This window comes from Trichomycterus rosablanca, chromosome 16, assembly GCF_030014385.1.
Source record: "Trichomycterus rosablanca isolate fTriRos1 chromosome 16, fTriRos1.hap1, whole genome shotgun sequence".
NCBI lineage: Eukaryota > Metazoa > Chordata > Actinopteri > Siluriformes > Trichomycteridae > Trichomycterus > Trichomycterus rosablanca.
In genome coordinates this window covers 28,703,769-28,720,770 of record NC_086003.1, presented here as the reverse complement: position 1 = coordinate 28,720,770, position 17,002 = coordinate 28,703,769, and the positions used below count along the sequence as shown (strand labels likewise).

Here is a 17,002-nt window from a genome sequence, read left to right as displayed (position 1 = left end):
ACAAGTTCTGAACAGGCAACACACACACACATTTTTTATTTTATTTATGCATTGAAGAGCAGCCAGCCCACCTTCTGCAGGGGACTGCTGACATTAAGCAGAGGCAACGCTGACATTAAACCCAGGACTTTAGGACTTTTGTTGCAATGGGACATCTGGTCTATGAGTGACAAAGTGAAATATGATTAAATATCCAAACTGCTCCTGGGGAACATTAAAAGTGTTTTGTATCATGTTGTCATGTTATAAGGGCAGATTGGGGTTTTGTTGACAAATTTGTCTGCATTTGCAAGTAAAAAATTTATTGACGGTGCACTTAAACATATTATCTTTAACATATTATTATTATTTACTTATATTTACGGCTGGACACACAAATGTCCATTTATTACTAATAAAGTACACAATGTCAGGAGTATTAGTGCAGGTCATTAGTAAAAATTCAAGCCTTTTGGTGCATTTCTTTAGGATATATCGAACTGGACTAATATGCATTAACATAAACACACTTCTACATTATTTTTCATATATAATAATGATCCCGACTAGAACTATGTGTATACAGGTTTCGAACTTTAAACACTGTGCTGTATGTTTTATTTTGGGTTGTGTTGGTGTGCTGGATGAACAATGGTGGTGTTGGGTGCTGCAGGGTTGTAAGGGGTGAGTGGGTGTACCCTAGTGAGGCCCCTCCATCTGCTCCTCTTCTACATGGTAACAATAGGCCTGAATCTGTCAGCCTCAATCTGCTGTCTCTGTTCTCTCAAGTAACACGACGTTTCTATCAGCCTTGTTCCATTTTGCACTGGAAATGAGTCCGTGATTCCTCGTCTGATCTGATCTGTCATGCTGGCCTGCACAACTTCTGCAGCCTAATTACAGACGTAGTTCTCGCATTAAAGAAATGAGCAGAGCTTTTATCAGAATTTGCATGCATGGGTCGTGCATTATTACAAGCACTTTGCATGCATTCTGTCTGGGCTTATACTGAAGTTACTGCACAGCGTACAAAGACTTTTTGTATCAGTGACCCAAAGCCATGCAATCAAAAAACAACAACAATATTTTACATTTAGAAATATTTATCGCAAAAGTGCATATACATTATATAAATAAAATGATGTTTATTCTATTTGCATGCATTTTGCAAATTTTATGCCACCTGTGACATGTGAGACAGTAATGCAAGAACATTAAGTAATATGCATGTGCACTTTTTGTGTGCATGCATATAAACAAAATAATTTGCACATGCTCTCATATCCTGTTATTCCTATAGGTGCATATGCTGTTTTTAAGCCCTAAACACTTTACACATATAATCTAGACGTTTGTTGTTCACTTGTGTACATGCATGCATTGTTTGTTTATCTGCAAACTGATCAACACAAGTTGCACGTGATGCAAACGTATCGCGCCCGGATGAAACAGCATGCACATACAGTATAGTGCATAATGTATGCGCATTTATGGTATATGTATATAGACTAGATTTGCAAAACAATTTTGGAAATAGGGTGTGTTGGGGTGTGTTGGACAGTCACGTGATTCTATTGAATGGAGCAGATTGCATGGCAGGGCGTCATGGCACGCGCGGCTCATTTGCATGTGTATGGGTGGCCAATAATGGAAGTTTGTGAATAGACAATAGGGCAGTTTCAGAGTCTACAGATGGCCACACTCCACCTGTCCTTCTGCACGGAGAGGGGGGCAGTTCTATAGAGAGGGGGTCTGTGCAATAATACACACTTTCTTCTCTTTCACTCAGTCATAATACTGTATACATGGAAACTTTTACTGCAAAACTTTTGCACAAAATGTTTTAGAACTGGTGCAATGTCTGGTCTGCACGGAGCTGTGAATCCAAAGCAATACTAACACTGTTCTGACACACTGTGCAATGAAATTCTTACTTTGCTTGTCCTCCAGACGTCAACTATGAGTATATATCTATATATACATCCTTCAAAGCACGATTTAAACTAACAGAATAAAACTTAATAATAGTATCAAAGCTTTAAAATATAAAAACTATAAAACTTTTTATATACAAAGAAAATTGTAAATAAACTAAGGCAGCAAAAAGTAGCAGCAGTCATACTAAAGTGCAATTTTATATGCAGTGTATTAAGGAGGTTTAAGGTTCATGTTAATCCTACTAAAACTAATGTTAAAGTAATAATATCTCGAGTTTATATTTTAACCTTTATATTTTATCATCTGATGCTTAACTGGTGCAGAGTTCAAATTGCATCTTATTTTACAGCGACTTGTCGTTTATATAACCGAAATAGGTTCGTATTTGTTTGTTTATTTATGGGTAATATTCCATTCAAATAAAAAGTGGGCAGGAGAAACTTTTACAAACTATAACTAAGTATCCTGTAATAGTGAGGGAGATGTGTGTGCATAGGAACACATTACATAAGCAATTCAAGATTTCACAATTATATTTAGACACTGTTTGCATTTCAGTAACACAGTTTCTGTACATCTATAATTAAAAAGCTGCACATTTTAGGAAGAAGGTGCAGATTTATATGCATTCCTTGTTCATTTATAGGCTAAAACACACTCAGCTATAGACATCACCCTCATAAACTTTTTTTAGTTTTTGTATTATTGTATTCTTATATATAATATCAGATACTGTATTTTATATATTGTATGTATTTATAACTATAACGATATCTTTATTTATATATTCATACTTACATATCTGTATATCTTTACTGTTTATAAGAATAGATACACTACTGCTTCTATTATTATTAAAGTACCAGATGCACAATTTGCACATAGCCTTTTTGCATACCATATATTGTATACATGCACGTTGTACATTCGCTACACCTTACTTCCTTTATTTGTATTAGTTTCTCTTCTTTTGCTTGTTAAACTAAAAATAAAGTACCTATCTATCTATCTAATCCATGCACACATTTAGTTTAACATGCATTTTGTTATTTACATATATTGCACTGAATTTAATGTGTGCTAAGTTTGGAATCTTGGACATGGGGTTTTAAAGCAACGAAGCAAAACGCATGTGTGTGCAATGCACTTTAATACAACCCATGCAAATCGAGCAGTGCTAAAGCGCTCAAACTGAAACACACTTCATATTTCCATAGCTAAACATTGTGCATGCACCGTTGATGAAAAAAAAGCTCGACCAAAGCAAAGCAAAGCAAGCTGGGACATGAACAAAGAAAGGAAAGCAGAAAGGGGGAGGGGGGGGGCTATTATCGCTATCCATCTCCAAATCAATCTGCCACGAGCCGGGGTGACAATAGAATTAGCATAACAATGCAGCTCGAGCCAATCAGGAGGCGCGGCTGTCACGCGCACGCACGAGCCTGACTGCATAAAAGCCGGCGCGAGACACCAATTCAGCACCAGTCTTGTTCGGACTATCCTGATCTCTGCATCAACCCTCTTCTACCAGCTTTTTGTGGTACTATCACCTCCAGAATCATCATGACTTTTGAGGAAGTTGCCATCCAGATGCCCGCCGAGAGAGCCCCGTGTGCCGGGAGCGCCCTGGAGGAGGTCCTGGTCTCCGCCAAGGAGAACGACTGCCTCACCATGGGCGTCTACGAATCTGCAAAAGTGATGAATCTGTAAGTGTTGGCTGCATTTCTGACTCCTTGCGTGCTTTATTTTTTTTAGGGCTTTATGTTTGTGAAAAGTTTGCATTTGCATTTGATTTCTAAAGTACCTTTATTATTTATTTCCCTCCAGAGATCCAGACAGTGTTTCCTTCTGCGTCCTGGCGATGGATGAAGAGTTCGAGTGTGACATCGCTCTGCAGATCCACTTCACCCTCATCCAGGCTTTCTGCTTCGATAACGACATCAGCATTGTCAGAGTGAACGATATGCAACGCCTGAATGAGCTGGTTGGAGACAAATCCAGCCAGTCCGAAGACCCTCATTGCATTCTGATCACGGTATGTATTAAATAAATGATTCCTGCTCCACAGCCTCCTCCAGTATTCAAGTTCTGCTCATTTTCCTTGCAAAAGTTGCTCATGTATTTCTTTATATCTCCCCCAGACTTCTGCTGATGGTTCTTGGGAGGACCCGTCTCTGGAGAAGCTGCACATGTTCTGTGAAGAAAGCCGGCGCTCCAACGACTGGCTCCCAGAGATCATCCTGCCCGCTCGTTGATCTGACCCCGGGTCTCACTTCTGGCTGTAACCCTTAAAGCAAATCCATTCATCTTTTAAACAAGGATGATGATGATGATGCTTCATCCCTGGATGCTCCTGAGGAGGCTAACCGGTCCAGGCAGCGCGAGGCAGGCCCGAGCGGCCCCTCGCGGTCTCGTCGCTTCTCGTCCCGTCCATGCCAAGATGGTCCTCCTTCTTTATGTGAACGAGGCCAGGCATGCCACGAGAGCGACCCAGCGGCCCTCATTCTTTGTGCGGATGAGGTTTGGAGAGGAAGGATAAAAGCGAGTTTGTGTTTGTCTACAACGCAGACTTCGCCAGTGCGTCAGACACGCAGAGGACGCGGCGGTGCGTCAGAGCGGCGTTCGGACGGAAAACGGACTCTTGACATCTAGGACGTTTTTCAGAAAGAACGTGATTGCTGCACGACATAACGTAGCTTATCGTCGGCAATGTGCTTTCCACTTTCCAGAGTTGTCTTATTCTCTAAAGGTTTAACTTTAGAAAGATTTTATGGCAAATTCTAAAGGTTTCACTTTAGAAATATTAATATGATTAAAAAAACAAAACAAAAATATGACTAACTTTAATGTAACTTCTGTTTTAACTAATGTATTTAAAACTAATAAAAAACATTGAAATGTAAAACATGGTCTGTCTTTAATGCATTTCTCACTATTAGCAGGTAGAAGTTTATTCACAAGAGGGCGCTCTTGGCACTTTTTATGTGCTTGATTTAAATGATTACACAAACCATACACACTTACCACAACCATGCACTGCACATGTTTGGTTGCCAAAACCCTGCAAAACCCTCAAAAAGCAGAAGGTCTGGCTGGTCTAGAAGGCTAGCATGAGGGGTGGCGTGATCTGCGTCAGCTGCTTGTCCCCTGTGGCAGCTCATCTGCATGTGTATTACTCAAACACAATAGCAGCACGCCACTGGGTCAGACTGGGGCCCCTGCTCAAGCGAGCACAAGGGAGCCATTGTTTGGGACGGCAGATGTCAGGGCCGCCACACAACCTCCATCTGCCATGGTGAGCAGATGGGAGGTGAAAGGGAGGCACACAAAAAGGAGGAGGAGGAGGAATAGGGGGAGTGGTGCGCTCCGAACTTTAGTGCTGATGCGTTGTGTGCATCTTGCAGTCACTGCAAGTCAAATAAATAATACAAAGAATATAAAAATATATAATATAAATTGATGGATGGAGTTTGCACAGCAAACCACCAACACCTAAAGATGTTCAGGCATGTAGCAGCACTTGATAAATAATTTGTAGATATTTGGATACACTGTGGATTTACTGTGTTATTCACATGAGAAGAAAAGTGCACCAACTTCTCAAGGGCATAAAATTCATTCTAATATTTAAGGGGGGGGAAGTAAACAGTAAAATGTCTTAAAACTAAAAGCAATTCCTCAGGGGGGCGCCAGAGGTACTGCAGTTTTGAATAGGCAACAGGTTTCAACCAGTAATACCAAAAAATGGCCTGTAGATGACACACTATAGTCATAGTGTCACACCTACTATATGTTTATTAGGATTATAACGTCATGTTTTACACTTTGGTTACATTCATGACAGGAGCGGTAGTTACTCATTACACAAGGTTCATCAGTTCACAAAGTTAATGTCACACACAGTCATGGACAATTTTGTATCTCCAATTCACCTCACTTGCACGTCTTTGGACTGTGGGAGGAAACCGGAGCTCCCGTAGGAAACCCACGTGGACACGGGAAGAACATGCAAACTCCACACAGAAAGGACCCGGACCGCCCCACCTGGGGATCGAACCCAGGACCTTCTTGCTGTGAAGTGACAGTGCTACCCACTTAGCCACCGTGCCGCCCTGTCGTCTATAGTTAACGCGAGTTATTTTAACTCACCCTTATACTATAAAGTATTTAAAATTATATAGTTTTATTTACAATTATTACACTGGAGATGGAGATGGGGGGGAGGGAGCTGTTTTCCCAGGAAAGGGGGGCGTGTTTTTCCAGGATTTCTGTCCCTGCACCTTCTGGTTTATTAACCAGCTTATACACATTGTAGTTTACATTCACATTTTCGGCATATAGCAGACACTTTCATCAAAAGTTGGGCACATATAATTTTCTATATACACCGATCAGCCATAACATTAAAACCACCTCCATGTTCTACCCTCACTGTCCATTTTATCAGCTCCACTTACCATATAGAAGCACTTTGTAGTTCTACAGTTACTGACTGTAGTCCATCTGTTTCTCTGCATGCTTTGTTAGCCTGCTTTCTTGCTGTTCTTCAATGGTCAGGACCACCACAGAGCAGGTATTATTTAGGTGGTGGATGATTCTCAGCACTGCAGTGACACTGACATGGTGGTGGTGTGTTAGTGTGTGTTGTGCTGCTATGAGTGGATCAGACACAGCACCGCTGCTGGAGTTTTTAAACACCTTACTGTCCCTGCTGGCCTGAGAATAGTCCACCAACCAAATATATCCAGCCAACAGCGCCCCTTGGGCAGCGTCCTGTGACCACTGATGAAGGTCTAGAAGATGACCGACTCAAACAGCAGCAATAGATGAGCGATCGTCTCTGACTTTACATCTACAAGGTGGAACAATTAGGTAGGAGTGTCTAATAGAGTGGACAGTGAGTGGACACGGTATTTAAAAACTCTCCACTCATACCAGCACAACACACACTAACACACCACCACCATGTCAGTGTCACGGCAGTGCTGAGAATCATCCACCACCTAAATAATACCTGCTCTGTGGGGGTCCTGACCATTGAAGAACAGCATGAAAGGGGGTTAAAAAGCTTCTATATGGTAAGTGGAGCTGATAAAATGGACAGTGAGTGAAGAAACAAGGAGGTGGTTTTTATGTTATGTCTCAATGCTTTTGTTCATATAGTGTCTACATGTGCGCAGTAACCAGAAAACATTCAAAACTCTCAATGGCCAGAGGCGAGCAGAGCCGAGCTTCAAACCGAGCTCTTTAGGAACCCCGTTGTTGTGTGCCACCTACTCAACCAGGTGTCTCTTTCAGATTTGCATGACGTTCCCGGCGGCGATGATTTATTTAATCGCAGCGACGTTCTGCGTTTGTTTTGCTGAGCGACGCCCGGACCTGTAGGCACACGTAGGTGCAGATGTTCGTTCACCATCGCAGGTGGTTCGAACCGTCATCCATCATTTATAAGCCTGTATTGTGCACACGGACAGATTGTGTGTATTTTAATCCTGTTTATCCAGGCCCGTCACGAGGACCGGGGTGTCGCAGATAGTTCCAAGAAAGCTTGTTTGATCTGGAGGATTTGAGCAAACAGAACACGTGAAGCGACAGACATGATTTATTTGCTTCGTGGCTGTTAACCTGGCTGTGTACACCAGGGTTCCAGTTTATCAGGAACACCTCCGATATAAATCGCTTCGTTAGTATACATTTACTGACTGTAGCCCATCTGTTACTCTGAACAGTGGATGAAACAAAACCCGCCCCCCCTTCCCAATCCATACCCCGTTCATCAAGAACCACCAACATTAAGTTTAGATCTTTCAGCCCACCCAATCCTAACAGGTGTATAACATTTTCTCTTCCAGCATTACTGCAACCCTGTGCACAAATCAAATCCAGGTCCATAACAACCCAGTTTGACAAGTCTGGAATTTACGGAACACTGATTCACCCCCGTCAAACATCTTTGAGATGAATCGGATCGTCGACTGGGACTCAGGACTTCTCGGCCAACATCAGTGCCCGTATTCACAATTGGGCTTTAAACTAAATTGGCACAAATTTCCACAGACGCACTCCAAATCCCCGTGGAAAACCTTACAGAAGAAAAAGGGGCCACTCCATATTATTCATATGATTTGGAATAGGATATCCAAGCTAACTTTATGACAAGTTCTGCCCACTGTGGGTTACGGCTAACTTTATGACAAGTTCTGCCCACTGTGGGTTACGGCTAACTTTATGACAAGTTCTGCCCACTGTGGGTTACGGCTAACTTTATGACAAGTTCTGCCCACTGTGGGTTACGGCTAACTTTATGACAAGTTCTGCCCACTGTGCGTTAAGGCTAACTTTATGACAAGTTCTGCCCACTGTGAGTTAAGGCTAACTTTATGACAAGTTCTGCCCACTGTGAGTTAAGGCTAACTTTATGACAAGTTCCGCCCACTGTGAGTTAAGGCTAACTTTATGACAAGTTCCGCCCACTGTGAGTTACGTCTAACTTTATGACAAGTTCTGCCCACTGTGGGTTAAGGCTAACTTTATGACAAGTTCCGCCCACTGTGAGTTAAGGCTAACTTTATGACAAGTTCTGCCCACTGTGAGTTAAGGCTAACTTTATGACAAGTTCCGCCCACTGTGAGTTAAGGCTAACTTTATGACAAGTTCCGCCCACTGTGAGTTACGTCTAACTTTATGACAAGTTCTGCCCACTGTGGGTTACGTCTAACTTTATGACCAGTTCTCCCCACTGTGGGTTACGTCTAACTTTATGACAAATTCTGCCCACTGTGGGTTACGTCTAACTTTATGACAAATTCTGCCCACTGTGGGTTACGGCTAACTTTATCACAAGTTCTGCCCACTGTGGGTTACGGCTAACTTTATGACAAGTTCTGCCCACTGTGGGTTACGGCTAACTTTATGACAAGTTCCGCCCACTGTGAGTTACGTCTAACTTTATGACAAGTTCTGCCCACTGTGGGTTACGTCTAACTTTATGACCAGTTCTCCCCACTGTGGGTTACGTCTAACTTTATGACAAATTCTGCCCACTGTGGGTTACGTCTAACTTTATGACAAATTCTGCCCACTGTGGGTTACGGCTAACTTTATCACAAGTTCTGCCCACTGTGGGTTACGGCTAACTTTATGACAAGTTCTGCCCACTGTGGGTTACGGCTAACTTTATGACCAGTTCTGCCCACTGTGCGTTAAGGCTAACTTTATGACAAGTTCCGCCCACTGTGAGTTACGTCTAACTTTATGACAAGTTCCGCCCACTGTGGGTTACGTCTAACTTTATGACCAGTTCTCCCCACTGTGGGTTACGTCTAACTTTATGACCAGTTCTCCCCACTGTGGGTTACGTCTAACTTTATGACCAGTTCTGCCCACTGTGGGTTACGTCTAACTTTATGACAAATTCTGCCCACTGTGCGTTAAGGCTAACTTTATGACCAGTTCCGCCCACTGTGGGTTACGTCTAACTTTATGACCAGTTCTGCCCACTGTGGGTTACGTCTAACTTTATGACCAGTTCTGCCCACTGTGGGTTATGGCTCACATTATGACCAGTTCTGCCCACTGTGGGTTACGTCTAACTTTATGACAAGTTCCGCCCACTGTGAGTTACGACTAACTTTATGACAAGTTCCGCCCACTGTGAGTTACGACTAACTTTATGACAAATTCTGCCCACTGTGAGTTACGACTAACTTTATGACAAGTTCTGCCCACTGTGGGTTATACAAACATAAATTACCCACTTTATTAGGAACAGCTGTACGACTGAATGTTCATGTAATCGACCAAATAATTAAATTGACAAGGAAGCTAATAAATAAAGCCTATTTATTTATACAATTTAGAATTGTGCAATTTATTCTACAAATATCAGCTTCATACAAATAGATCCATGATTTAAATGATCATTATAGCAGTAATAACTCATAATATGGTTTATTTTAAGCTATTTTCATAATTTTAGTATGTTTACTATCAAATAATGAAGTATTAGGAGCGATGAACACGAGTTACACTGTTCACAGTTATGTATTTCCACATTCTACATCTTCTTCCAATTTGGTCATATTCAATTCCCTTTTACTCACACGCGCACCAAGAAAGGCCGCAGACTAGAACCTGCCCCCTCCAACCGACAGACCGACAGTTAAACCGACAGACCATAACAAAGAATCAGGGGCTTTTTTCCTGTCCGGCAGCAAAAGTATTTGGACACCTGACCATGAGCTTGTTGGACATCCCATTTCAAAAACGTGATTTTCAGAGAAGGCTTCTCACAAGAGCTTGAAGTATGCCTGTGGGAATTTGTGCCCATTCAGTCTGCATTTCTAGGACTGGGCACTGACGTTGATCGAGAATGACTGTTGACGTTCCGGTTCATTCCAAAGCTGTTCAGTAGGGCTGAGGTTTTCTTCGTGTCTTTACAGAGCTCGCTTTGTGCACAGGCCTTCCCTAAACTGTTCCTGCAACATTGTAAGCATGTAATCAGGGTGTCCCGATACTTTTGTCCATATAGTGTAGTTTGACAGTCTGTAGTAAGCAGTAATAACAATTTAGTTGCTGTATGTATATTTTTGACCCACAATAAACATAAAATTCATAAATTACATTTTCATTCAGTCACAGAAACTGAACAGTTGCAGAAATCCTTGATCTCTCATTAGGAAACGACACACAGTTTGGAGGTGTGGCGTAAGTTCCTGTAGGTGCGCAGACTGTCCCGTTTCGGGTCCTTCACCACCCCGGCGATCATGGGCACGCGTTCAGATCCCCTGTCCCTCTGGATCCGATGCAGCACGATGCGATACATACCAGTGATCGGACTGCGGATTTTCTTACCCTGGTTGTTAAGGATGTGCTCCTCGGTCACGCCCAGCTCCTGCAGGGCGGCTCGCACCTCGTCCCTCTCCGGTCCCGCGCCACCCGTCAGCAGGTTCACCGGGCTGAGCTGAGACAAGGGCAAACCGGGACGCAAAATCTCCACCGGTAGCAACCACTCGCACCCACACATCTGATCCACGGCGCAGCGCTCGGCGGGGTCCAGCCTCAGGATCCCCTGGATGAGGCGCCGGCATGGAGCCGACACCCACGTGGGAAGGACGTACGCCCCCTGTAGGACGCACCGCCGGAGCTTAGGTATGGTGTCGGCACGGAACGGCGCGGTGCCGGCCACCATGAAGAAGAGCAGCACGCCCATAGCCCAGACGTCCACCGGCGGCCCCATGTAGGACCGGTCCTGGAAGAGTTCGGGAGCCGCGTACTGAGGAGAGCCGCAGAACGTCTCCAGCATCTGAGCGTGACTGGCAATGCGGGTGCTGAAACCAAAATCGGCCACTTTGACGCACATGCTGCGGGTGTAGAGGACGTTTTCGGCTTTTAGATCTCGATGGATGATGTTGTTGTCGTGCTGAGAGAAGAGAGGACACAAGGCGTGAACAGATACCTCCCCGTTAATATGGTCTTCATCATTATTATAACCAAGACATGTTTGGTGAATAAAGTTTGCTTATTTGTACAACCTCAAATCAGAAAAAGTTGAGACAGTAAGGAAAATGCATTCTTACTTTTACTTTGACTTTTATCTGATGTCAGACAGGATGAACCTGAGATATTTCATCTTTTATCTGCTCAACTTCATTTCAATTATTAATAAACATCCATTCCTGGATTTCAGGCCTGCAAAACATTCCAAAAAAAGTTGGGACGGGGCCAATTTAGGGCTAGTAATGAGGTGAAAAAACTAAATAATGATGCGATTTTTAACAGGTGATTGTAATCATGGTTTGGTACAAAAGCAGCATCCAGGAAAGGCTGAGAGTCTCTGATGAGTAAAGATGATCAGAGGATCCAGTTTGTCCACAAATGTGTGAGAAAATGATTGAAATGTTTAAAAACAAAGAACCTCAAAGAAAGATTGGAAGGGATTTGCATGTTCTCCCTCTACAGTGCATAATATCATTAAACCGTTCAAGGAATCGGGAGGAATTTCAGTGCGTAAAGGCCGAGGGGGCGAGTTTAATCTGAACGCTCGTGATCTTCCATCCCTCAGACGGCGCCGCATCAAGAACCTCCACTCAACACTAGCTGATATAACCACATGGGTGAGGGATTAGTTTATCAAACATTTATCAAGCTCTACAATACAGAGTTACATGCACTAATGATACTTAAAACTTTACTGTGCAAAAAAGAAGCCTTATGTTAACCATGTCCAGAAGCGGCGTCGACTTCTCAGCATCTAGGATGGACCATCACACAGTGGAAACGTGTATTGTGGTCAGATGAATCAGCATTCCACGTCTTTTTTTTGGAAAATTTGGACGCTGTGTGCTCCGGACCAAAGATGAAAAGAACCATCCAGACTGTGGCTGTGTCAGTGCCCTTGGTACATTAACACGTCTGTGATGCAGCATTAATGCAGAAAAGTACATCGAGATCTTAGAGCAACATGTGCTGCCTTCAAGACGTCGTCTTTTCCAGGGACGTCCAGCATTTTTCAACAAGACGATGCAAAACCACCTGATTTGTGGTTTCTGATTTGAGGTTGTAGTTTTATGCTGGAACTTTAAGACTAACGTGGCTAACAAGTAACGAAAGCTTAATGTTACTCTTAACTATCAAATTACCAAGGGACAAAGCAACACGTAACTGCCAACTGACTATAGTCCAGTATCATGACCTCTGAGCATCGACTGCCCTTTGATCCAGAATAAATGACATTAACTGGACCCACTGGCACATTTTGGAGACCCAACACGACCCCCCTGATCTACTACATTTCTGTAAGCAGGAGTGGAACTAACCATATGCTTTACAGCAGACAGGATCTGTGCGAACACAAGTTTGCTCTCCAGATCCGAGAGTTTTCCCTGCAGGACGATTCGGGTGTGGAGGTCTCCTCCTCCGGCGTACTCCAGAACGAGGTACAAGCGACCGGGCGTCTCGATTACCTCGAAGAGACGCAGCACGTTCGGGTGGTACAAGCTCTCCATGGTGGAGACTTCTCTGGAGAGCATTCTCTGGGTCTGCAGGTCCAGACGCATTTTATCCAGCACTTTGATAGCGACCTTATCTGCAACGAAGATGAATATTTACACTAATCAGCCATAACATTAAAACCACCTCCACTTACCATATAGAAGCACTTTGTAGTTCTACAATTACTGACTGTAGTCCATCTGTTTCTCTGCATGCTTTGTTAGCCCCATTTCACTCTGTTCTTCAATGGTCAGGACCCCCACAGGACCACCACAGGGCAGGTATTATTTAGGTGGTGGATCATTCTCAGCACTGCAGTGACACTGACATGGTGGTGGTGTGTTAGTGTGTGTTGTGCTGGTATGAGTGGATGAGACACAGCAGCGCTGCTGGAGTTTTTAAACCCCTCACTGTCAATGCTGGACTGAGAATAGTCCACCAACTAAAAATATCCAGCCAACAGCGCTCCGTGGGCAGTGTCCTGTGACCACTGATGAAGGTCTAGAAGGTGATCGACTCAAACAGCAGCAATAGATGAGCGATTTTACATCTACAAGGTGGACCGACTAGGTAGGAGTGTCTAATAGAGTGGACAGTGAGTGGACACGGTATTTAAAAACTCCAGCAGCGCTGCTGTGTCTGATCCACTCATACCAGCACAACACACACTAACACACCACCACCATGATCCACCACCTAAATAATACCTGCTCTGTGGTGGTCCTGTGGGGGTCCTGACCATTGAAGGTCAGCATGCAAGGGGGTAACAAAGCATGTAGAGAAACATATGGAGTACAGTCAGTAATTGTAGAACTACAAAGTGATTCTATATGGTAAGTGGAGCTGATAAAATGAACCGTGAGTGTAGAAACAAGGAGATGGTTTTATTGTTATGGCTGATCAGTATATACCAAATTAAGTCCTACTACTAAGTGTTTGGTTATGACCGCAAATAAAAACATCCTTTCCCGCCGTCCGCATGCGTCTTACCTTTGGTGAGGGCATGAAATGCCAGCTTGACTTTGGAAAAGTTGCCACACCCGATCTCACCGCACACTTTGTAGAAGCCCACCCTCCTGCCCACTGTGAGCTCCTTGATGGTCTTCTCATCGTGGCACATTTTCAGAGTTAGTTTCTCCAGAGGCGTGAGGCGTCTCTGTGCATCCTCCTCCTCCTCCCCGCTGTCCGGACTGCAGTCGGAGCTGTCGGTCAGGCTGTACAGGCTGTGCCGCGGCGCCGCGGACACCCGAGCCGTATTTGGGGGCATCTTTTTGGAGGGTTAGGGCTGAAATCACAACACATCATAAATAAATTCATATTATTTTGTGGACACCTGACCTTTGTTAAACCTGTACTTTCACTCCTTTGGGACAGCTTTCCACAAGATTTTGGAGTGTGCCTGTGTGCATTTGTGCCCATTTAGTTAAAAGAGCATGTCACCGATGTTGGACAAGAAGGTTGGGTTTGCAATCAACGTTCCAATTCATCCCAAACATGAGGTGTGGCTTGGATGTGCCTTAAGCAACAAAGCTTATCTGAAGGGACAGTGTAGGTTTGAATCCCAGCACACTATGCATAGTGTTAAATATACACTATATGGACAAAAGTCCTAGGCTACAACTGCCCCAGACATGAAGAAAAGCTCGATTTAAAGTCCTGACCTTAGCCCCACTCAACAGCTCTGGTATGAACTGGAACATCGACTGAGGCTTTTTTTTTTACATGATATCAGCGCCCAGCCACACAAATGCTGTCATCTTTTAATTGAATGGGCACAAATTCCCACAGATATGACATAGGATTCACACAAAGACCACACAGAGGTCGCTCTGTCAGGTGTCCTAATACTTTTGGGCATACAGTGTAGATGTAATTTAGGTCTTACCCGTGTATCCCGCTGCTCAGAAGAAATGAAGACGTCTCTTGAGTTCCAGACTGTCATCACTACCAGCATCATGGTTCTCCACGTCCTTACTGATGTCGTTAGAACCCAGAAGTCCTGCTCATACCGCGGAGGTTCAAAAATGTTTGAACTTTTTGAAATATCTAGCAGAATGTCCTTATTTTGTTGTTTTTTCCTCGGCCCAGACTCTACCTCATTCCTTCACGCTGTACCCGGCTGGGTCAGGATGAACGTGGGATCAGGCTGCCGACATGAATCCTAATCCCTTGGTTTTATTTAGGTGTTTTTAATCCATCCCAGAGTCCAGACTGACATCTTCAGAGCATAAAGGAGAACCTACAGACTCAAACTTAAGCATCATCGAATCGTTTATGCTTCGTACCTGCGTGTTTCGGACGCCGAGACACCATAACTTTATTTATATTTAAATAATCGGAACGGAAAGACTCCAAGCTTCAGAAGCTCGATCTCAGATTTGTACCTGGAGTACGGCGTGGGATCAGATGTTACATAACTGCTAAACATGATTAGTGCAACGAGTTCATCAGATAATCAGATCAGCCTTCGCTTCGTAATCTCTCAGATGAGTCTCGCACAAAATACAAGCAAATGTGCAGATCTAAGAACACGTCTGCGTTCCCGTTTTAGATTTAGTTAGTTGGGAACGGCATGGTGCCACAGTGGGTAGTGTTGGCACCAGAAGGATTCCTTTAAAAAATAAAGGGTACTTGTGATCTGAAAATTGAGGATTCAAGACCACCAAAGTGACACTGAATTTAAAGCATCTATTATTTTCAGTAAATGCGTCAGTTGGTTCTGGAATGTGGTGGGTCATGAACATACACTATATGGCCAAAAGTATTTGAACACCTGACCATGAGCATGTTTTTTTCCTATTTTATTTCTGCATTTTCTCCCAATTTATCTTAGTCAATTTGTCTTCCACTGCTGGTGGATCCCTGATTGCAGTCGAGGTGGGTATATTGCTGCTCACGCCTCCTCCAACCCTTTTTTACCCATGCATTCTGCACAGACGCCTCTCTATCTGTCAATCAGGGTCCTTACACTGCATCTGAAGACCCCACCCACATAGTCCGGCCATCCCGCTCTAGCAGAAACGTGTCTGCTGCAGGCACTGCCGATTATGCCCGCTAGATGGCACCCAGCCGACCGGTGGCAATGCCGAGTTTCAAACCGAGGGGTTCAGAATCTCGGCGCTGGTGTGCTAGCGAAATATCCCACTGCGCCACCTGGGTGTCAACAAATGAGTGTGTTTTAAAAACAAACACTATTACACTCACTCACTTTCTTAAACGCTTATCAAATCTGGGTCGCGTGGAGGTGCTGGAGCCTATCACAGCTTTTCAATGGGCGCAAGGCACACAGTAACACCCTGGACGGGGCGCCAGTCCATCACAGGGCAGACACACACACACACACACACACATACACCTATAGGGCAATTCAGTGTCTCCAATTAACCTGACTGCATGTTTTTTGGACTGTGGGAGGAAACCGGAGCTCCTGGAGGAAACCCACGCAGACATGGGGAGAACATGCAAATTCCACACAGAAAAGACACGGACCGCTCCACCTGGGGATCGAACCCAGGACCCTTTTGCTGTGAGGCGACAGTGCTACCCACTGAGCCACTGTGACGCCTTAATTACAATAGAGGGACCTCTTATTGATCTTTCCAGCTTGAACAGCTGCCACTCTTATGAGAAGGCTTGTCACAAGACTTTTAATGATGTCTGTGGGGATTTGTGCCCATTTAGTCTACTCAGGACTCTGTGCAGTGTCTATAAACTGAGTTTTTGATGTGTCTACATAAAACATATATAATAATTCATTATACCTGGTAGCAATAATGCAGTGTGCAATAATTAGAAGGGGCGTCCCAATACTTTTGTCCACATGGTGTACATTGAAATTGCTGACGTTTGTCTAATCAGAGAACATCTCCATAACTTACATCATGATTAAATAATTCAGGTCAATCATGAAGTGCCTGGATTAAGTGCCCGCACCTTTAAACGTCACTCAGTGAACCAGGTGAAACCAGGACGGGTCTGTTATTAATGCCCGTCATGGATGGACATTTGTCATCATTTTTTACCCTTCAGATGTAAATTCATGCCAAACTATGTTATTATTTTACAGCATTATTAACCGATGCTTTTATCCACA

General features: G+C 43.8%; 2 protein-coding genes across 2 annotated transcripts; one reads left to right on the top strand and one right to left on the bottom strand.

Annotated features, from left to right (window-relative positions):
* The first annotated feature begins 3,480 nt into the window (after window positions 1–3,480).
* LOC134330233 (growth arrest and DNA damage-inducible protein GADD45 gamma-like) lies at window positions 3,481–4,822 on the top strand. Its single transcript, XM_063011268.1, has 3 exons — window positions 3,481–3,623; window positions 3,745–3,952; window positions 4,059–4,822. Exons 1-3 carry the CDS (start codon window positions 3,481–3,483, stop codon window positions 4,170–4,172), a joined length of 465 nt encoding a protein of 154 aa, XP_062867338.1. The 3' UTR covers window positions 4,173–4,822.
* Window positions 4,823–9,786: 4,964 nt separating this feature from the next.
* nim1kb (NIM1 serine/threonine protein kinase) lies at window positions 9,787–14,176 on the bottom strand. The gene is made up of 3 exons (XM_063012187.1): window positions 13,900–14,176; window positions 12,735–13,003; window positions 9,787–11,338 (listed from the first exon to the last, which is right to left on the bottom strand). The coding sequence occupies exons 1-3, from the start codon at window positions 14,174–14,176 to the stop codon at window positions 10,592–10,594; spliced, it is 1,293 nt and encodes a 430-aa protein (XP_062868257.1). The 3' UTR covers window positions 9,787–10,591.
* Between the last annotated feature and the right edge of the window lie 2,826 nt (window positions 14,177–17,002).